At 48.2% G+C, this 22,298-nt stretch overlaps 1 protein-coding gene across 1 annotated transcript in view; it reads left to right on the top strand.

Annotated features, from left to right (window-relative positions):
• CHRNA2 (cholinergic receptor nicotinic alpha 2 subunit) overlaps nt 1–22,298 on the top strand; it is a 166,272-nt gene that overhangs the window by 76,913 nt on the left and 67,061 nt on the right. Inside the window, exon 3 of the mRNA XM_078649943.1 lies at nt 11,545–11,696. Within this exon, the coding sequence (XP_078506069.1) occupies nt 11,545–11,696 (152 nt within the window). The remainder of the gene's footprint in view (nt 1–11,544; nt 11,697–22,298) is intronic.

The raw sequence follows: 22,298 nt of genomic DNA, 5'->3' as shown, positions 1-22,298 counted from the left end.
GTCCCACTCGGGGTGACAAATGCAAAAACAACAATTGATGGACAGAATGCAGAACAATGTCATACATTCACCCTAGATCTGTGACTGGGGGTAAGTGTCTGAAAAGTTTCAGCACTCAGTCCATCATCTCCTTGTGTTTGGTTTACTCTTACACTGCAGTCTCAGCTTGCCCCCCAGCCCCAATCTTATTTACCCACCACTGATGCTCCCATGACCTGTCCAATGCTCTTCTCATTTCCAATCACTTTTATCCCATCAGTCGCTGCCTTCCTGCCCCACAGCCAATCACTGGGAAGCAGCGGATGTGGAAGTTACAGAAGACAGACACAATGTGGCTTAAAAAGACATTAACCACACAGCATATGCCAACAACCTGGAAAATGAGATGCAACACATCAAACAATAGACCCCCAGGTACAAGATATTGGCTCTTCTGCCATCAATCGCTTTTGAAAGGAACAAGCCATGAAGCAATCCACTCGAGTAAACTGCATTCCTTTGAAGAGGGAGTGCATTGCACCTACAATCCACATGCTGCGAAACAAAACATCTGAGAATACAAAAACACACAAGGACTGGCCGCTCAAGACCATTCCGCCCACAAATTACTCCAAAACTTCACATCTGTTAGCCCACATTAATCTAAAGTGTGTGGTCGTCAGGTTACTGCACATTGTTTCCATTACCACAGTTTGAAACAGTGATAGGATCACTATAGCCATTAACAATAATTCCATCACTGATAACCGCCTGAAAACCACTGGTAATGGAGTACAAGGAAAATATGCAGTTACCCAATATATTTCAGTACACTTCCTATTACATAAAATATTTGGAACATACATATATTGATGGATTTAATTTTTAACAGTATTCAATTTCCATCTGAATTCTCAGTTGCCTCCTTTTTCAATGTTTGTTTTCTAATGTTTTATATTTTTAAGCAACCTATATTTAATTAACAGTTTTCTCGCGTTTCATTCATAGCCACTCCAGAAATATTTTTAAAAATAATGCTGCCCACATGTCATTAGGAAAAAAGACCCTCAAAATTACTCTTCCTTTGAGCCTGTTTTTATAGGGTTGGTGTGATAAAACCTTCGAAAAACTGTCTAAAACACCACTTTTTGGAATCCTATTCACAATTGTTTATGTATTGTTGAAAGAGCATTCACAAATGTGGCAGTCTCAAAACAGACTGTCAAACTTTAAGAAGATGTATTTCTTGTTTGGGAGATACAGACAGCTAAATGAATGGATTTGAGGCAGAATCACTTGTGGTGTCTTAACTAAGTTATTTCAGTCAAATAAGCCCATTACTTATTTATGCTCTGAGCATGGGCTGCAGAGCACCGGAGCGATAGTCCCTGATTGCCTGGTCACAGCAGATTCAGATACTGCATAATTGAAAGCTGCAGGACCACCTGGAAAGGTCACAAAGATGGCGCCCAGATTCCTGCAAGTCAGAGGTGCCTTCGGTTTGTCTCCTCATGTGATGATGAATTAAAAATCGAGGACACAAAATCGTTTGCAATATAAGAACAGCATTGAGCATAAGAGGGTCAAGCATAGAGCAGAGCAGAGAAAAATAACAGAGTGGGGGAAACTTCAAAGTGAAGCCAGCCTAGGTCATATCTCTTTTTTGAAGAGTTTGTAGGTAACAGGCTCTTTAAAAAAAGACAAAAGAATGAATGAATTTGGGATGGACTAGAAGTGACACAAGGTAGCAAGAGTAACGAGCAAGTTCGGAAAAGGCTAGAGACCATATGGACTATGGGCCCGATGTAGGTAAAACGCATTTACCGATTTTAAAATACCGATCCGTACCGAATCGGTATTTCAAAATCGGAAAATGATATGTAGGAAAAAATAGTCGGAAAAATACCGAATCGGTAGCATTCGGTATCGAGAGTCGGTATAGGCTGGGTCGGACACGTCCGATTCGGTAATAAAAAAATGCGGAACCAACCGAATCGGTAAACGCCGAATCGGAAATATAAATACGCCCCATGGGCCGAAAGGCCAATAGGAAGGCATTATACATTCCGAATCGGTATTTACCGAACATATTCGGAAAATACCGAATCGGAAAATACCGATTCGGAGAATGGCGATTTGCCGAGCAGGTTGAGTGACACTGAAGACATCAGCCAATGAGCTGTAAGCACCCTCCCCCACAGGGAGTGGCAACCCAGGCAGGTGCAACTCATCAGAACTTTCTGGAAAGCTGCCTGAGCTGAGCAAACACAGAGAGAGCAGCATTGTGAGCAGGATCCCTGTGAGACATGGCTAACAGCACAGAGAGCCAGAAGGCAGCGCGTAAGCGCAATCCAAAATTCAGCACCATGGAGCTGCAAACTTTGGTGGAGGAGGTGGTGAGGGTGCTCACCCAGCTATATGGAAGGCTGTCCCTCACTGTTCCGGAGAGCACCAAGAGGAGGCTGTGGATCGACATCGGGGAGAAAGTGAATGCAGTTGGTGTCACCCACAGGAGCCTAGACGACCTCAAGAAGAGGTTTTACGACATCCGTGGCGTGACCAAGCACAAACTGGCCGACCTGCACAAGCAGGCTGGACTCACTGGAGGAGGAACAAACCGTGCGCCACCCCTCACTCAGCTGGAGGAACTAGTGGCGACCACCATCGAGAGGGCCAGTGTCGTGGGAATTGGGGACCTGGATAGCTCATTCCGAGCTACAGCTACAGGTAAGAAGCATGCGCAACTTGACACACCATACCAGACACCTCCCCTACAGACCCAATGCACAGCCAAACCCCAGGCCAGTACTGCTAGCAACAGACATGAGCAATGCATCTCGCTAAATGTACTCTGCAAAAGTTACCAAAAATGCCACAGCAGAAGCATAAGATAAATAACAGTAATACAGCATCAACGTGTTTGTAATGAGATGTGCAATGCTTTAATAGTAGTGACTGGAACACATTAGCACCCACTTGACAAATGCTTCTTTATACCTAGGGGCACCATCAGGCGGGGGAGCAGCATCAGCTCCAGCACCAGCTCCAGCACCAACAGCCAGTGCGGTGGCGGTGGCAAGCACCAGTGCAGCAGCACAGGAGGAGGAGGACAACAGCTGTGCCCTGGCCAATGAGGAGGACACTGGACATTCCCTCACAACTCCACACTCCCCCCGACTGTCTCTGTCTCAGTCGCCCTCATTGCTATTCTCCCCGGAGAACACACCACCACAGAGCCACCCTGCACCTGCCACTTCCCCGGCCCGGAGGAGAATTGTAGCTCCATTAGTCATCATGGAGGGGGCAGCGGGTCAGGCTCCTGCACAAGACCCCGTGACACCAGCGTCACCAGAGCACACACAGCAGGGCAGCAGAAATCCACGTAGGCCACGTGCAACCAGCAGCCCAATACCAGCACCGGGAGGCAGCGTCTTCGCAGGGCTGGAGACCAGCATGGTAACGATACAGAGGATGCAGGCAAAATCCATCCTGGCCTGCCATCGCCAGTTGCGCCTGCACAACCTGCAGATGGGTGAAATGACACAGGGCTTCAAGACCTTCGTTGACAGCAACAAGGAAATAGCGACATCTATTGGCCGAATGACCACTGCCATCACCCAGCTCTGCAACAGATTGGATGACCATGAGCTGAGTCGTCGCAGGGATGCACGAATACAGAACAGGTCACTCAACCGCCTTGCAGCTGCGACTGCCCAGCTATGCCAACGTGGGGCAAACATGGAGGCCAGCCTCACACAGAACATGTCCGAGGTCACTAGGGGCATGGGCCGTATTACCACCGCCATGGAGACACTACTGATCTCCAACACCGTAGTGAATCCCGTCCTGGGCGAGGCTGGGGACAGCAGCAGCCGCAGCAGCCCGGCCAGCGCTGCGTCAGAGCCGCGCCGGAGCAGCAGGCGCTCAGCTGAGGCTGCAGGGCATTTAGAAGGGGGTGAGGCTCATCCTAGTGGGCCTGCTAAGCGCAGCAAAAAATAAGACTGCCAGTGCGGGTGAGGCAACCCGGACATTGGACATTTCTACCCCTTCTTGTTTAACTTTTCTTTTGTTGCACATCAGTGCAGTAACGTTGATGCAACATTATTAAATTTAATTTCTGAAAACATACATTGACCTGTTTGTGCATCTGTACTCACTCAGAAATAGTTGTCTGTTAACTCCTGACGCCTGTATCTGCCGTCAGTTGGTGCAGAGACTCCAGCAGGTAGTGGTAGTGGCACAGCATTGTCATCGTCAGGGTCCTCGTAGTCGGATAACTCTACCTCAGTGCCTTTCCTGACTGCAAGGTTGTGCAACATTGCACAGACAGCAATAATCTTGCAGCAGGTGATGGGGGTATATTGCCTTGCACCTCCGCTCTTGTGCAGACATCTGAACCTGCTCTTCCAGATGCCAAAGGTCCTTTCCACTACGTTCCTCGTGCTTTTGTGGGCACGGTTGTACCTCCTTTGGCTGGGTGTTGAGGGGTTGAGGTAAGGGGTGAGAATGAACGAGCGTAGGGCATATGCACTGTCGCCTAGAAGGAGAAGGGGTAACATTACTCACATGCATACATGTACTTCACACTGCAATTTTGGTTATGGGGGTCTGACACTGTGTCTTACCTAGGAGGCATCCTTCGCCAAATTCCCCTGCCATCAGCCGTGCATAAATTCCGCTACTCTGGAAGATATAGGAGTCGTGGGTACTCCCCGGAAACTTTGCAACCAGGTCAGTGATCACACACTTGGCATTGCATATCACTTGCACATTTATGGTGTGCCGTGACTTCCGATTGCGGTATACGTATTCCGTGTCAGCAGGGGGGCAAATCGGTATGTGTGTGCCATCTATGCAGCCAATGATGTGGGGGAATCTTGCCATCTGATAGAATTCAGCTTTTGTCTGTGCCAGTTCTGCATGGGTGGAAGGGAAGGAAATGTAGTGGTCCATCCTCTGGATCATGGCATCAAGGAACTTGTGGAAGAACCTTGACAGGCTGCTCTGGGTCACCCCTCCTGCCACAGCAACTACACTTTGATAGCTGCCAGACGCCAGCAGGTGTAGGCAGCATAGCACCTGCACCTTCACAGGGATTGCGTGTGCCCTTGGGGTGGGGTGCTGCAACAGGGGTTGGAGGTCCCTGATGAGGTCTCTGATGGTCTCTGCCTCCAGCCTGTACCTCTGTAGGATCTCTGGATCTGTCAGCATGCACAGGGTGATCCGCTGTCTATACACCTGCTCCTGTCTCAGCCATTCCCTCTCTCCTTCCTGCTGTAGCCGTAGCCGTCTTGCTATGACATAGAAAGCTGCCATGTTGCAAGTAGAACTGCATTTTGGGTCCTTTTTTATAGGTTGCACCTGGTTACCACCTGATTCCAATCCATGGTAATGTCCGACTCTGAAATACCGAATTTGAAGCAAATTCGGTATTTCAGTGCTTACCTACATCTCATTCTTCAGCTTTTCGCATCGAATCGGATTTTCACCGATTCGGAATTTATACCCAATCGGCGATTTTACCGAATCGGAAAGTCACCGAGTCGGTAGAATTCCGAATCGGAAAAATGTCGGAATGTGAAAAATCTCCGATTAGGTATTCTACCGATTCGGAGATTTTCCCGAGTCCAATTTTTTTCCGATTCGGATTTCTACCGACTCGGTGACTTTCCGATTCGGTAAATTCGCCGATTTCGCAGGATTTCGGCCTCCTACATCCCGTTGTCTCTATTCCGATCGGTAACGGCCGAAAATACCGATTTTCGGCCGTTACCGACCGACCTACATCGGGCCCTATATCCCTAAAGAGTCGTAGAAAAAGGGCAAATTTGTGGGGCCAAGGGTTCTGATCAGCCTAGAAACGTTGCTGAGTCGGCTGAGAGAGCGCAATTTGCGCTTTATCACAAAACTGCATGCGTTTTGAGCTGCAAATGTACCTTTGCATTGATAAATGCCCACAGCACAAAAGAGGGTACTTGTGATGTGTCAAGATGAGTCTCTTTGGTAGGGGGACAGGATTTGCCTTGGGCGGAATTTCAATTATGCCGGAGTAATTTCATCAATTTAACAAATGAATGAATGAGAGTATTTATAAAGCGCAACGTTATCTTGGCACTGGCAAAAGGGGTGTAGTATGGAACAAGTAGAGGGTCGTAGTAGAGGGGAATCAATCCTGTGTTACTCTTTGATGTTTAATTAACAATAAAAGCATGATTATGCCCGCGTGTGCAATTAAGAGTAATTTTGGGTAAAAATCCTACCTTAAGAGCACATTTAGCAAACACTCATAACTCGTATGTTGTAATGAAAAAAATGAGGCTTGATGAAGTAAAGTATTTGCCTGGGATCACACAGTTGGTCAAGTAGGGTAACCATGATTGATCCCATGTTTTCTGGTTTCACACTGTACCATTCAGCCACTAGATGGGCATCTCTTTCTCATATTAAAGTTTAATGCAGTGTCTTCAATTCGTGGGATATAAGGTTGGAGAGCGAAGGCAAGCAGAAGCCACATTTCAGGCCCAAGGACATAAGACCACTTCACAAAAGACTCAGACTACCTTATGCATTTTCAGCAAAAGAGAAATTTAGAGTGTTACCCTTGATTGACAGGATCTTAGTTGAGCCAAGGTCAGGTATCAAACCTAGCTCCCAGTGTGGCAGGGTCAGCAGCTCTAGCCACTAGGCCAGATTTCTTCCTGTGAAAATGTGGCTCGTTTTGGGGCATGGGATTCCAATATGCAGGGGCGGCCTTAGGCATGTGCCAGCTGTGCACCTGCACAGTGCCGCCAAACCCCAGGGGCCGCCACGCCAATATAAATCCTTAATATAATAATCCTCTGAGGATGGATACATATTTGTGTGGTGGCCCCTGGCAGGGATTTGGGGCCCCCACCCGGACCCCCTCTTCCAGGGCCCCCTACCTACGCTCCCTGCCCAGGGCTGCCATGAGCCTAGAGCCGCCCCTGCTGGCAGGGATTTGGGGCCCCCACCCGGACCCCCTCTTCCAGGGCCCCCTACCTACGCTCCCTGCCCAGGGCTGCCATGAGCCTAGAGCCGCCCCTGCTGGCAGGGATTTGGGGCCCCCGCCCGGGCCCCCTCTTCCGGGGCCCCCTACCTACGCTCCCTGCACAGGGCCACCATGAGCCTAGAGCCGCCCCTGCAATATGACCTTGAGCTGAGCCAGACCCAGGCCTCTAGCCCAAGCCTGGCTCAAGCTTTCAGTGGCTTGTCCACCTCTAGTGAAAGCCAATGAGAGGAGGCAAAAAGAAGTTTGAGAAAGGAAAGTAAACAAAACAATTAGATTGTATAGACATTCTTAAGAAGAGGAACTGCAATGGTGGCCGGGAAAAACATTATTTAAAGCAGCTGGTGAGGTCACCTCTGTGGTCACCCTTCTAAATCTAGGTACCACTGGCCAGGGCCTGCTCACCTGTGCCAAAAGCCAGCCCTGCGTACAAATATCATGATGCCATTATCTGCACTGCACCAGTGCAGCAGGGACCTGTGCACTTCTTTTTGGCCTCTTCAAAGCATATATTAACTTGGAAACTCTCCAAGTTGTGCGTTGGCTCCAGACTGAGGAGCTTGAAAACTCAGGGTAGTAATTGCGGCTTTGTTTTCTTGAGCTTTGCTGTTAGCACTTGGATGCTAAGGCCCTGGAAAGATTTACAACCACTTTCCATTGAAATCAATGGAAACTCCATGACGAGTTACCCTTGTCATTAGCAGCGAAGGGGTTAACTCGTAGATTTTCAACTTCATGTATGCACTGAGACACCAAAAAAAGTCACACACGTCCCCAGGGGTCCTACCTTGAACAAGAGAGCTGGCTAAGTGCACAGCTGAGCACCTCTTTACGCATTTGCCAGGGAAAAGTGCACACATATCATTCAACATTTCTCTGATTTCAAGAAAACGCAGCAGACAGCACTGCTCCCAACGTCTGCAGTTCATTCTTTATCTCAGGGATATTCCGAGTTGCTGGTATTCAATGTGGGCAGAGGTAAAGGTACGAAGTGCCACCTTTCCAACATTGCTACACGAAAGCAAATCTGAATAAAGCTCATATGCACCGACCTTGAAATGCAGAACAGTTCACAAAGTCCATTGAAGAATCTAAGGCATGCTTTAGTCAAGCGTTTGGTGTTCCCGAGAGAGCCTCAAGGCCACTCCTCAAACCATGCACATTCCAAAAAGAAACACTCACTAATTTTTAATGGTGGCACTAACCAGGAAGTTGCCCTATGGGGCGGAACCAGCGCCAGATGTAAAGACCATTCTTGTCTGTTAAAAAAATGGGACAGGACCGTGGGACAGGTGTGAGTGTGAAGCTCCTTCTTCACTCTCTTTTGTGAGTGTGCAGGAACGACCTTTACAGCTCACCGCTGTCCTGCTGACTGAACACAAGTGCACTAAAGTCAGCCGACAGATGTCCGCTGTCCCACAGGGTTGCGGCCTGATTATTATCTTGGCGGATGGGATATCTGCCACAAACGGATATCCCATCCGCCGTATCACAAGTTCTATAGGATATAATGGAATTGTAATTTGGCGGACGGGATATGCGTCATGTTCGTGATGGAGTCACCCTGTCCGCCAAGATCGTAATCAGGCCCCAATTCTTTGAAAAGGAAGAGACCAGAATATCTCATATCTGCTTGGATAAGTGCTGTTCCTCTCTCCACCTGGTCAGTGGCGTAGCAAGATCAGGTGGTACGCGATGCGGAAAATCTCTTGTCACCCCCGGCTAGACAAAATGGCTAAAAAAAAATTGTTTAAAATACATTTTTGCCATTTTGTCACCCCCCTCAGTGATGACACCAGCGGCCCGCACCCCTGCACCCCCGTTTCAACGCCACTGCACCTGTGCTGGACCACTCTTGGCGTCTTGTACCACGCACACACCCTTGCATCATAGTGCAACAGTGCATAGTGTGACCTCGAGAATACGCTTTGTACTGGAAGGAACCAAATGCAGATTCTACACCCTGTGCTGGTTTTGGCCCAGGGTGTTAGTAAAAATGGGCCTGAGTGTCACAAAGGAAAGTATGGTACGGTTCATCTGAAAGCAGGCCGACCTTACAGTAAAGAACCCATGAGTTCTATTAGGTTGTAACATTTTGTCTCCCACATGATAAACTCAGTGGTCAAAGAAGCAGCCTGGAATGTTCTCTGCATTTGATGTCTTATACCACCGGTCAGGCATGTCCCTTACAGAAACTGTCTCCCCACCGGGCCCAGTCCATAACATCATGCTCTGCCACGTCCGGCCATTACACCAAGCTTCGAGCAGATCAAACATGGTGGTAGGACCCTTGGGTGCAGGACCACCATGTCTATATATTATATTGAGGCCAGCAGGACCTGTACCTGTATCTGTCTACCAAGACCCAAGACCGCCACCCTTGAGTGCAACACCACCTGAACACCTGGCTGAGCGATGGCAAGAATTTCCTGCTCTCTAAATATGTAATATATAATGGTCCAATCCTTATTGCTGTTAAAATGTAATCCTGAGTGAATTTGTATATCTATTTAACTCTAACCACTAGTATATGTACTAGACCTTTGTACTCACTACCATTCCTATGTGATTTTAGAGTTTTTCTGTTTGTATCTCTTCCTTGAGTGACTTTACAACTTGTACATTTGCAATTTTTCCTCCTTTCACTCCACTTGTTCATTTGCAGTTATTTCCTGTTTATATCTCTTTTGTAACTCGTGTAATCCATAGTCCTTATGTAACGCAACTGGTTCCTTTGTAAAGCGCTCTGACACCTTTGGGTAATGTTCGCGCTATATAAAAGCGCATTAAATAAATAAAAAAATATCCGGGGCACAGTTGTGCCATGAATGAAGCAATAACAAATCACGCACTCTCCAGGAAACTTCTTAACATAACAACCAATTCACGTTCCATACATTATTAGATGAGGAACCCACAAAAAATGTATACCCTGCTATCTTACTTGCATCACATGTGAAATAGTACAATTAGTTCAATGCTGCTATGTTGTTTTACGTCCAACATCTACCTCGCAGACCTACCTCAGCCCCAATGTACTGGTAATAGTGGATTCTGAAGCAGGTGCAAAGTGACGAGTGTTTCTTGAATGTATAGAACAAAGCTAATATATATAAATTAATTTAAAAAATGGGTTTGAGATTGAGAGGGGCAGGTCAATGTGTGGTATATTTATTTATTTGTTTTTTAATGTGCTGGTTTGTGCCTGGCATCCAAGTGATAGCACAGATAAGTATGCTAAAAGAAAGTTACTGAGTAAACCAAACCCCTTCCGAGAGATGGAAAGTCTAGAGCAGGGGAGCCTAGTGAATTATCAGTAAGACTGTACCCCAACCGGTATAGAATATTGTGCCCAAAAAGTCGAGGACAAGATTATTGTGTAGGTCAGTTTCTACGGGTAAGTAAAATTTTACTATACATAACTCTACATATATGTACCTTGACACTATATTTATCGTACGCAGATCTGGAGTTAACCATAGCAAATTTATACTTACCTATTTACACTCACCTTCTCAATAAACTTGTCCTCGATACTTTTTGACAAGACATTGGCATAGATTCTCAGAATCTGCCCCTTTGCAACCGGTATTTTTGCATTTGGTTTGCATCATCCCAAATGCAAAAATCGCTATTAAAAAAATCGTAAAATTGTGATTACTTAAATTGCTATTGCATTTAAGGATTCTCAAATTGAGATTCCTTAAATGCAATGCATTGTTAAAAAATAAGCGATTTCGCTAATAGGGGGCGCAAATTACCATGAAGTTAAACTTCATGGTAATTTGCAAAAACTTTGAAAAATGCACTAAAGTGCATTTTTCAAAGTTCCATTTTACACACAAACATACCCTTAGGGCATGTGTGTGTTCAAGATGTACCTATTTCTGGGGTGCAACAGGGTGTCCTTTTGACACCCTGGCACCCTTGAAATTGCAATCTCAATTTGCGATTCTCTAATTGAGAATCGCAAATTGAGATTGTCTTCCCATTCATTCCTATGGGCCTCTAGGCCCATAGGAATGAATTGGGGGGTATTCCTTAATTCCAACTCGCAATTTGCGAGTCGCAATTAAGGAATCGCTATTTTTTAAGCGAGTTCTTCATGTATAGCATTTTGCCATTCCTTATTAGCGAATCCTTATTTTTCGCTAAAAAGATATCGCAAAATGGATGCTTGATGAATCTATGGGATTGTGTCCACACGATATTTCGGTTTCTGAGATTCTGTCACTGATCCACCCCAATACTTATCCAAGATATGGAAAATCACAGAGAAATCGCCCAACCTCATTAAAGAAACTGACTTGCAGCCGCTAAATAGTCATTTTCCATTTCAATACTGTTGGGGGTCCTTTATTTCGTATATTTCTCCCTGATATACAACTGTGGTACATTTTTGCACAGTGTGTTCCTCAACTCTTGTAAAAAAAAAACTATCAAGGGCAGTTGGTATTTCAATGTTATGCCAAGAAACAGACACAACAGAACAAGGAAAGACCGTGTCTGATTCACCTCCGCTTCTCTCCCCTCCCCAGGCTCGTGCGCGCAGCGGACCCGCTCCCACGCGGAGGAGCGCCTCTTCAAACGCCTCTTCTCCGGCTACAACCGCTGGGCCCGGCCGGTGCCGAACATCACGGACGTGGTCATCGTCAAATTCGGGCTGTCCATCGCGCAGCTGATTGATGTGGTAAGTCTCGTGATGTGGCGGGGGCGGGGGGGTGCACAGCAGGGGTCGGAACTCTGTCCAGCAGTTTTCCTTCTATTCCTTAATTTATAACTGCAGAGGGGGCTAGGAAGGATGGGGGGTAGATTAATGGACCGGGCAGAGGGAGCTGGCGTCCCGCTGCTGGCGCGGCAGTCTATCAAATTGTAGCTGACACAAGATAAAACAAGAGCAGCTTTGGCCAGTAAATGGTGGAAATTTATAGCCCGGTGATAGATCATTGGTTCTGGGCTGTATAAAAGGAAGAAATGCCGGCTGGGACCGCTGGGCAAGCAGCTTATCAAGCATGTTTTTTTAATGACGGGTGCACATTTTTAATGTCAAGATTGCCAGGCTTTACACGGCTCACACTCGAAGGGGCGTGGGCGGCGGGGCCTTCTTGTCCACTTTAAAGATGGCCGCCGATACCCTATCTTCGAACATGGGTCACAGTCTTTGCCTCTTTGGAACGAAGCCCTTTGCCTGTCGCACAGTTTCAGTGGCCACGAGGGCTGCACGCGACAACAGCTGGCCTGCTGGCTGATGTTGAGTGTTAATGTCACTTCATTTGACCCTCAGCGAAGTCACTCTGTACTCTTTTGGAAACACATTTACATCACACCGTGCTACACTTTGCAAAAGACAAAAGGAACGTTTTTTTTTAATTCTTCACTTATTTTTTATTTATTCCTTTATTAATTCGTTTGGCGGATTTCTGTCATGATACATACTCTCGACAGCACAGAGCACTATAGAGTTAAACAAGCATTGATTCCAGAAGACTCAAACAGAGACACACACCAGTCCAGAGTCCAGAGGACAGAAGATAGGGTTTGTTCTAGTTCAAGCTGGGCGGCTTTGGCGGGAGCAGACAGATTCCCCTTGACAGCCAGGGGTTCCTGAGAGTGCGAGGCTTCAGTGAGGGACAGACAGAGTATATGAAAGGGTCACATGAGACTTATTTCAGATTCCAGAGCAGTATGAAGGAACTGCTGGTATTTATTCAATTTTATTTGAAAGGTTTTATATAGCTCAAACATGGCCCACCAGGGTATCAGAGCGCTGTTTATGAAAGTAATTAATATAACCAGAAAAAGATAAAGAATAGTCCAACTCATGGGAGTTATACATCAGTATAAAATGCATTGTAGGACATTACAAACAGTGCAGTAAACAGGAAGTACGGTATGTTTGGGTGGCTTCAGGACTATTATTGCAAGCAGCTATTCAGGAGCCACCCTCTGACTTATTTTATTTATGTGGCGATCGAGGCGTTAGTTCTGATTTCGGGAGGAAGAGAGGGGCATATTATCAAGGGATTTATCTCCGCTTTTTTGGCTTTAAAAGCCAAGAAAGCGGAGATAAAATTATCTCCCTATTACCTAGCTGTTGCTAACACCAGTTAGCGACAGCTAGTAGGAGATAGCGACCATCTTGGGCCCCGCTTTGCATGTCAGAGATATTTATCACTAATGACATGCAAAGTAGGCGTGCCAAGATGTTAGCGACTGGAAACAGTCGCTAACATCGCTATCTCCTATTACCAACTTCTGGAGATATTTGTGCTAAGCGCGAATATCTCCAAAAGCTAACGCCTGCCCAGAGCAGTTCTTAGCCATGTTATCCAATGGGAGGTGGATAACATGGCTAAGAGCATTAGCTCGGTAATGCATGAATATCGCTGACTTTACAGCGATATTCATGCATTTCGGCCGATTTTTATCGCTTAGGAGATAAACCTTGATAATATCAAGACTCCTAAGCGATAAAAATCGCCGCAACACGGCGATAAAATTATTGCCTCTAAGCCAACACAGCGATAATTATCGCTAGTTGTTGGTAATATGCCCCAGAGTTCCATATTCTTGGAGCAAGACTGGAGAAGGATCAGTTGTGAGTTCTCTTTTTGTTGCTGTTTTTGAGGCTTTGGCAGTAGATTATTCGAATTTAGGGCTCGGTTCAAACCAGATAGTTCACGTTTTTTTGCCAGGTAGACTGGAGTGTTATAGTGTAGCGCTTTGTATGTCAGGCAGGCTATTTTGAAAACAAATCCTTGCTTCGAGAGGCAGCCACTTGAGTTGAATTAGGTCTGGTGTGATGTGATCACATTTTTTTTATCCTGTGTTGAGTCTGGCAGCAGAGTTCAGGGTAGCCCTTAAAGGCGCCAGTCTAGCTTTGGGAAGCCCAGCCAGGGTCACAATTCCATAATCCAAGTGGGAGATAACAAGGTACTGGACTGCTAGCTGCATGTCCTCCGGAGGCAGGAACGGTTTGATTTTCCTTAAAGTGTTGAGTTGGTGATTGGCTCCTCTAGTTGTTGCACTGATGTGGTCTTTTATGCTCAGGTGTTTGTCCAGCGTTATGCCGGAAGATCTGGAGGAATCCACAACATGTGGAGCGTAATTGAAGGCCGTTACCTATTTGAGACAGTCTTGAATGGGGGTAGGATGGTTGTGGGGGGCAATCAGTAGGAATTTCATCTTGAGGGGATGTAGCATAAGGTGATTGTGAGTTAGCCAATGTTGAGTTTTAACGAGAGCAGAGTTAAGAGTTTTGATATCATCAGGTGAGGACATTTTTAGGTATATTTGAGTGTTGTCTGCGTACATGTGATAAAATAGAGGAGTTTTCTTTGTGATGTTTCCCAATCACAGGTCTGACCTGGTTTCGGTTACAGGTGGATAGGGACATGCAAGATGAGTAGTTCATCTGCGAGGTATTCCTTTTTAGGATTCGCCTGCATGAGCATGTGCTAGAGAGACTCTTGTGTTCTGTAGATTACTTACCATTCATGTGCAGCGTTGTCATTCTTCTTTGCTGCCTTCTGATTGGGTAGTACAGCCCAGGCATCACTTCCTTTTCTTTCTGTAGAGCATGGACTAAGAACAGATTAGATACATTTAATTAGTGTCCTTCTGCTGCTGGTGCTGCAAATCGTGTACTGTGCATTTAGGTAAAAAACGCTAAGACGCAGTCAATGTTGGCTGCATGATAGGGCTTTAAAAAAAATCTTTCAACCCCTCCTCACCGCCAACATCTTTGTTCTTCTCCAAACCCGTCCCTGTTTCTTCTTCCCCCTAACACCCTCCCAACCTGGTTTGGAAAAAAAATGTATGTGCCCAGGTTACTTCTTTTATCATTTGTTCATGCTGCAGTCACGCTTATCTCATCTGCAATGTGTCTAGGCGCTCCTCGTTCAGCTGGGACAGTACTGCTCCAATTCCATGTTTGGAGGCATCCGTCTTAACGATGAGCTCCCGAGAGAAGTAAGGGACCTGGAGCACAGGAGCTGTGCACATGGCCTGTTTGGGGGAGTCAAGCGCCGTTTGGCAAGCCTTGGTCCATATTACATTCCTGGGCTACTTATTTGAAGTCAGCTTCATCACGTGGTCCCAATGGTGCCATATCTTTGATGAACCTCCGGTAGTACCCGGCGAGGCCCAAGAAAGCTTTGATGCTGGGTTGGGTTTTGGGGGGCTCCCAGGCCCGGATGGCTTCCACCTTGGGTGGAGAGGTTGCATCTTACCGTAGCCCACCCGATATACCAAGTACACCACAGAACCTTGTTCTATCTGTCACTTACTGGCCTTGATAGCCACGCCTGCTTGCTGCTTTCCTGGAGGTGAAAGAGATGATCATTCCAGCTGGTAATGAAGATGGCAATGTCGTCTAGATACACCACTGAGAAGGCCTCCATGCCAGCAAGGATCTGGTTTACCAGCCTCAGGAAGGTGGAGGGGCATTCTTGAGCTCAAAGGGCATGATCGGGAACTCGTAATGCTCTTCTGAAATGGAGAAGACAGTTTTCTCCTGGGCTCCCCTGGTGTGAGCAATTTGCCAATACACGGAGATGAGGTCGAAGGTACTTAAATACTGGGCAGCGCCCACCAGTCGCTCAACTCATCTGCCCACAGAATTGGATGGGCATCCATTCAGGTCACCGAGTTCAGCCCCCTAGAGTTAGCACAGAACCTAAGTTCAGGTGTGGTGCACAGCAAGGCGGTTTTTAGTACCAGAACCACTAGACTGGACCAGGGACTGAATGAGGTCTTGATGAACCCCAATTCTAGCATTTTAGACACCTTCGCCTTGATGCTAGACCTCACCTTATCAGACAACCTGTAAAATCTGCACTTGACAGGGAGATTGTTGCCTGTGTCCACATCATGCACAGGTGGGTGGTCCCTGTGATAAGAGAGAACAGAGAGGGAAGCTTCTCCAACACTCAGTGGCATCCCCCCGGCTGGTCAGGAGTTAGGGTGGGGGACAGGTTTACTCCTTCCACTGACCCATCTATCTCCTTAGAGTCCAGGAGGTCAGGGAGAGGTTCACTCTCCTCCTCTGCCTCCCCATCCGCCACCATTAGCATGGTGATCACAGACCTCTCAAAGTGTGGATTGAGGTGACTGATGTGCAGTACCCGGAGGGCCTGCCTGGAGGTCTAGAGATCCACCAGGTAGGTGGGGTCCCCCTTCCTCTCAGTCACATAATAGTGCCCTGTTCATTGGTCCTGGAGGGCCCCCGGCTCCACTACCTCCATCACTCACACTTTTCTGTCCAGGTGTCGACTTCACAGGAGTGGCATCCCTATCATACTACTGCTTCATAGCATCCTGGCTGGCTTCTAAGATGTGGGCGGCTTGCTTCCACAACCTCCCCATTTGGCTCTGGAAGGCCAGTATGTAGTTTACTACATCCTGAGGAATTCTCTTGGGAGACTGCTCCCAGCCTTCGTTGACCAAACGCAGATGTCCCCTGACCCGGTGCCCGAATAGGAGTTTGAAGTCACTAAACCCCACTCCCTTCTGAGGGACCACCTGGTAGGCAAACAACAGGCATGGTAAGAGGATGTTCTACTTATTCCTAAGGGCCTCTGGTAGGCCTCTGAACATGCCCTTCAGGGTCTTGTTGAATGTCTCCACAAGCCCATTAGTTTGGGGGTGGTAAGGAGTGGAGAAGTTATATGTCACTCCACAGTCCATAGGCCCTAGGATATCGATACCCACCCTCTCAAAGGGGGAGTCAATGACAGGCAGGAGGTGAAGGGGAGCTTTAGGCTTCTGCCCCATCTTGCCACTGGCCTGGCAGGTCACACAGGTCCTGCAGAATGCATTTGAGAACATCCTGAATCTGGGCCAATAAAAGTGAGGAGCAAACCGGGTGAATGTTATATCCTGGCCCAAATTTCTAGCCAGGGAAAGATCGTGGGCTAATTCCAATAGGAAGGACCTGTAATACTTGGGGGCCACCAGGGCCATGTGGGCCCCCTGGCCAGATGTCTTGGACTTGCTGTACAGAAGGTTATCCTCCCAGTAAAGGTGATGAGTTCTGGATTCATCTCCAGACGCTTGCGCCTCGGCTTGCCGACTCAGGCCCTCAAAGGTGGGGCACTCTCTGTCTGCCCTACAGAACTCGTCCTAGTGGGGCCTCCTTCCACTTGCCAACAGACAAGCTCGGGAAGGGCACCAGGAAAAGTAATATCCTCTTCAGTGGACTCTGGGGCAGCCTCAGCCAGTTCCCTATCCGTCTCACTGGAGGTACATTTCGAGGTGGGTTTCGCCCATCCTCGTCCTCTATCGTTCTTAGCAGGGGGCTGAACCATTGTCCCAGGCTCTAGCCCCTTCCGACTCACTTCTCAGGTAGCCATGGACCTCATGGTAGCACAGATCCATTCGGTTAATCCCAACATCTCTACATGAGCCCGGAGCTCTACTTCTTTCCAGATAATGTGCTCCAGGTCATTACCCAACGGACAAACCACTGGCATGGCGGCACTCACAGCGACCTTCAACAGGGCCGACCACCCCCCATCCGAATGGCACCTGGGCTGCTGGGAAATGAGCCTCTCTGTTTTCAGCCACCAACACCTGGTAGATGGCTTGGGGAATTACCTGCTCTGGGGAGACCAGCTGACACTCTACCATGGTCATGCTGGCCCCTGTATCTCTCAGAGCTTCTACTCCCTACCCAATGATGGTGACCATTTGCCTATATTTTGCTGTATTATCAGGCACCTGGATCCTGGGAACCATTTCACTGTTGCCCAATGACACTAGGGTAACACCACTAAACTCCCCATCACCTGGGGCCACCTTCTCCCCCATCACTATGCTCACCACCTCTGGAGCCTTTCCTCCAATGGGTGGGGGCCTCGTTTTAGACACTTAGGATCTCCCTTGTAATGTCCATACTCATAACACTCACAGCACTTAGGGGTTTTCGGGTGCGGATTCTTGTCTGGGTGAGTTTTCTTTGAGGGGCTGGATTGGAGATTCGGGACAGACCCTTTCCAGGTGAAGGTCTGTGAGGCTTGTCCGAAGGCTCCTTCTTTTTGTCACTCCCTCCTTCTTTTGGTGGGGACACTGGCCACCTTCTGGAAGTCACCCCCAGCTATCTTTTTAGACATTCTGGTACTAGCCCAGAGGTCTGCTTTTTCAGCAAGCTTTCAGCAATCTACCAGCTTGTTGTCGACCAGGTGTTGGCGAGGTTCGATAAAACAGGTCTCGAGGAGCCCGCTTCCTCAAGACCATATTTTACAAACCCTCATAATCCTTAACCTTACTGCCCAACACCCAACCCTTCAGTGCCTTACTCGCATAGTCTAAGAAGTCTACCCAGTTTGGGGTGACCAGCTTATGGCTAGCCGAAACCTCCGTCAGTATTTTTCCGGGGTCAGTCAAAACGTATTTACGAACACGGCCTTCATGGCCGGGTAACTACTCTGGTACCCTAAAGCCAGTGTCAGGAGGGTGTCCTTACCTACGGGGGGCATGTTCCACCATAGACTCCCTTCCCAGTTCTCTTCTGTGACCCGTTGTACCTTCAAAGTAACCTCGTAGGCTGCCAGCCATTTTTCAATGTCGTCTCCCACCTGGTAATCCTGTACCACATCTTTGGGGATTCAACCCTTATTCTCGCTGCTAGGCACTGCAGGGGCGCTGCCACCATTAGTGTTGTTGGACCCTATTTGCAGGGCTCTAATGTCCAACTCTCTGCGGCTAAGCTCATGGGCCACATTTTTCTCTTCCATGGCTAGTCTCTTTTCAGCCAGAACTAACTTCTGGTCCAATCTAGCCAGGGCCTGTTCATTTTCTAATTTAGCAAGGGCTAGGACCTGCTCCTTGGCAGCCCTGGCAAGCTCTAACTTCAGCTTCTTTTCTTCCCACCTGTCCTCCAGCCCCTTGGAGGACAGGCTCCTTGAGGTTATGCTGGTGCTGGTTTCAGAGTGGCCCCCAGGTTGGGGGAAAGAGGGTCCTCCACCTTCGTCAGTTGCCCGTAAGGGTGCTCCTGACCCTGCTTGGACTGTTCCCCATACTCTGCTTCTCCCTCCCTAATCACTTATCATTTGGGATGGGCCTTTGCCTAGGCCCTTAAGGCTACCTGCAACTCCACCTTTTTGCCTCTTCCCTTGCAAGCCATCCCTTTTGCCTGACAGACCTCCTTGAGCAGGGCCACCATATAGGTTTCCAGCTCAGCCAACTCAAACTCTACCTCAGGTTGGCCCTCAGTCATGTTAGTGCACTAGTAGAAGTAGAGATTACTGAGGAACACAAGTTACTCACCACTCCTCAGCTATCCCTCTATCACCTGCAGGGACACCTTGGAAAACAAAGGAACACTTTGCTTACGTAAAGTAGTGGTGCACAATTATTCATCGGGCGATGCTGTGCAAACGCAAGTTCTGTCTCACCGCTGCCACCAAATGTTGAGACCAGGAGGTCCACTCACCAACAACAAGACACTGATATGCCCTGAGGTCCCCGCAGTACTTGGGCCACTCGCTTTAGATTTCAGTGGCTCCGCACTAGGCACTCCGTATTCCAGGCAATATTCTTAGTTCCAAGCTCACACCGTGATTTCTGTTGCAATTCAGCAACTGATGTGGGTTCTTAGTGAGCACCGCTCTCTAGATGTCACCGGTAGATGGTGTGGGTCCCTCATAGGAGATCTTTGATGTCACTGAGATGTTCGAGAGAACAGGTGGTCAGCCAACTGACCCCTTGGGAGCCCAATTCAGGGTGCCACACTTCAGCAGGTAGTCAGCCTAGGTCAGCCGCTATTCAGAAAGGGCATGCAATCCTTTCAAATGGCAGTAACCCTCCTTGGGCACAACAGATTTCCTCTGGCAGTGTGCCAACGCAGTCTAGATTCTCCGGTTGTGCGTCCCCACAAGCAGATTACTCTTTTGCGGGAGGGTGACACCAGTAGTTATACTGCAGTGGGCCTTTGAAGTTGTGGGGGTTGAAAGGGTATTCCTTTGAACCATGGATGTGTCCCTTAAATTTCCGTCTTCTCTATCATGAGGCCGCAAATTGTAGATCTCTATCTTTAAGGGGGGCCATCAGCTGGCTCCAGAAGCCAAATGTCACAACTCCTTCCTCCCATCTATTTGTCAGACCTGCAAATGGCAGAGGTCTGCCATTCCTGTTGCATGCCCAATGGTTTATGGATGTCGCTGGGGAATGCCTCAATGTGCTCCCCCGGCCTCCGCTGTGGAGGGCGCCAAGCACCATGGCACATAAAGAGTTTACAGGATAGAAATGTTCACAATTCTATAAATGGCATTTCTAAGCAAGTTATGCCAAGTCCACCTGTACCACTGGGAAGGGTTTGGCATTGCGAATCCATTGAGAAGAAACATCTAGAGTCAGCACCACTGCAATCCACTACTGCAGGTTGAAGTACTGTCAACCTCTTCCCCATGCTATCCTATGGGAAGAGCAAGCCTCATAAGTCGGGAAACACGCAAGGGCATTCTCTTCTACCTCAGCAGCGGTACAAAAGGGGGTGGTAATGGACGGAGCATCTGAACCAATCAAACACTCACACCCAGTCAAAAGATCTGGGTTTAATCCATCACCGTTCTTTAGCCCACTCTGCCACCCCAGTTCAGACATGGCTATATGCAAATCAGTCTGACCCTGTGCCTCATGGGAACAGTCCAGCCCGAACTGCCAAGCCATGCCTTCCCTGGACCAGAAACAAGCTTCCGAGGACCGGTTTCTGGCATTACAGCTGTCTTCAGCCCGGCTTGCTTGAATCCAGTGGCAAAGTGAGCAAGGGACTCACGTCTGAGCATACCCTGCCACACTTATGGCGGCCAAAAGCGGTACAAAAGGGGGTGGTGATGGACGGAGCATCTGAATCAATCAAACACTCACACCCAGTCAAAAGATCTGGGTTTAATCCATCACCGTTCTTTAGCCCACTCTGCCACCCCAGTTCAGACATGGCTATATGCAAATCAGTCTGACCCTGTGCCTCATGGGAACAGTCCAGCCCGAACTGCCAAGCCATGCCTTCCCTGGACCGGGTGTGAGTGTTTGATAATGGCAGAAACCAGTCCTCGGAGGCTTGTTTCCGGTCCAGGGAAGGCATGGCTTGGCAGTTCGGGCTGGACTGTTCCCATGAGGCACAGGGTCAGACTGATTTGCATAATGCCAGAAACCGGTCCTCGTCATGAGTCACAGCTCCAGCGTGACTCATGACGAGCTGGTCTCGTCACGAGCACCGCGGTACCGCGCTCATCCTCCTGCCCCCGCACCGTGGGGGAATTACCCCCGCAGGGAAGGGGTTAAAGTTGTCTAGCAGGACCTTTGTAGGACACCCCTATCACAACACAACACATCAGCGCCCAGATTCCAGCTGAAACCAACCAGGAAGCGCCCTCTCAATAGAAAGAGCAGACAGACTCAGGAGCAGCCATCACTGCACAGGAAGCCGATTCCCCGAGCGGAGGGGGAGGGGCCCCCTGCCAGGCTCCCGCTGTGAAGCTAATGCGTTTTGTCAGTTAATACTTCACTTCATATGTTGTTTATGCCATGGGGAGCGAGGGCATCATGTCATAAACACTAATGTGTTTCCGCAACAAGAGGAGCGATTAATGATTTATATGAAAAATGTGAGTCTGTGAGATCCGCGCCCCCAGGCGGGGCCCCCGCTGCGAGAGATTGACCCCCGCCAACCTTAAAGTGGCAGACCCCAGCTATGCCTGACCTCTCGGGGGCTTGCACAGTCATGGAGGAACCACTTTGAGGATATGCAATACAAATGAAATCACTTTTCGTTTCATTTGTCTCAGTGTTTTGATGCTGTTTCTTCTGCTCACTCCTAGTTCAGTCGACCCTCTCACCCTTTCCCTCTAGCTTCTTGTCCCCTAAAGCTTTAAAATGTGTATTGTATGTTTATTGTCAGGATATGCATCTGGGCCTATGGGTTCCATATAAAAAAAACAATGGTACTGACAAACATTTGCCATGGGGCCAAAAGTATGGTCTGTGGTGTGTCCGAGGGCCGCACTGATGCCAGCAGGGTGGCTGTGGGGTGTCTTGGTGGATCAGGAGTTGTGTAAGGAGGCTTAAAAAAACGGACACCATTTATTTGCAGGTTAATAAATGCTCTCACACCCACCCATTCACAAACACACATGCATGCACACACACACACACTCACCCACCCATTCACAAACACACATGCATGCACACACACACACACTCACCCACCCATTCACAAGCACACATGCATGCACATATACTCACACCCGCCCATTCACAAGCAAGCACGCATGCACACATACTCACACACTCT

Source organism: Lissotriton helveticus, chromosome 6 (assembly GCF_964261635.1).
Source record: "Lissotriton helveticus chromosome 6, aLisHel1.1, whole genome shotgun sequence".
In the NCBI taxonomy this organism is placed as follows: domain Eukaryota; kingdom Metazoa; phylum Chordata; class Amphibia; order Caudata; family Salamandridae; genus Lissotriton; species Lissotriton helveticus.
The sequence above is the reverse complement of the archived record's forward strand: the minus strand, read 5'-3'. Positions and strand labels throughout refer to the sequence as shown.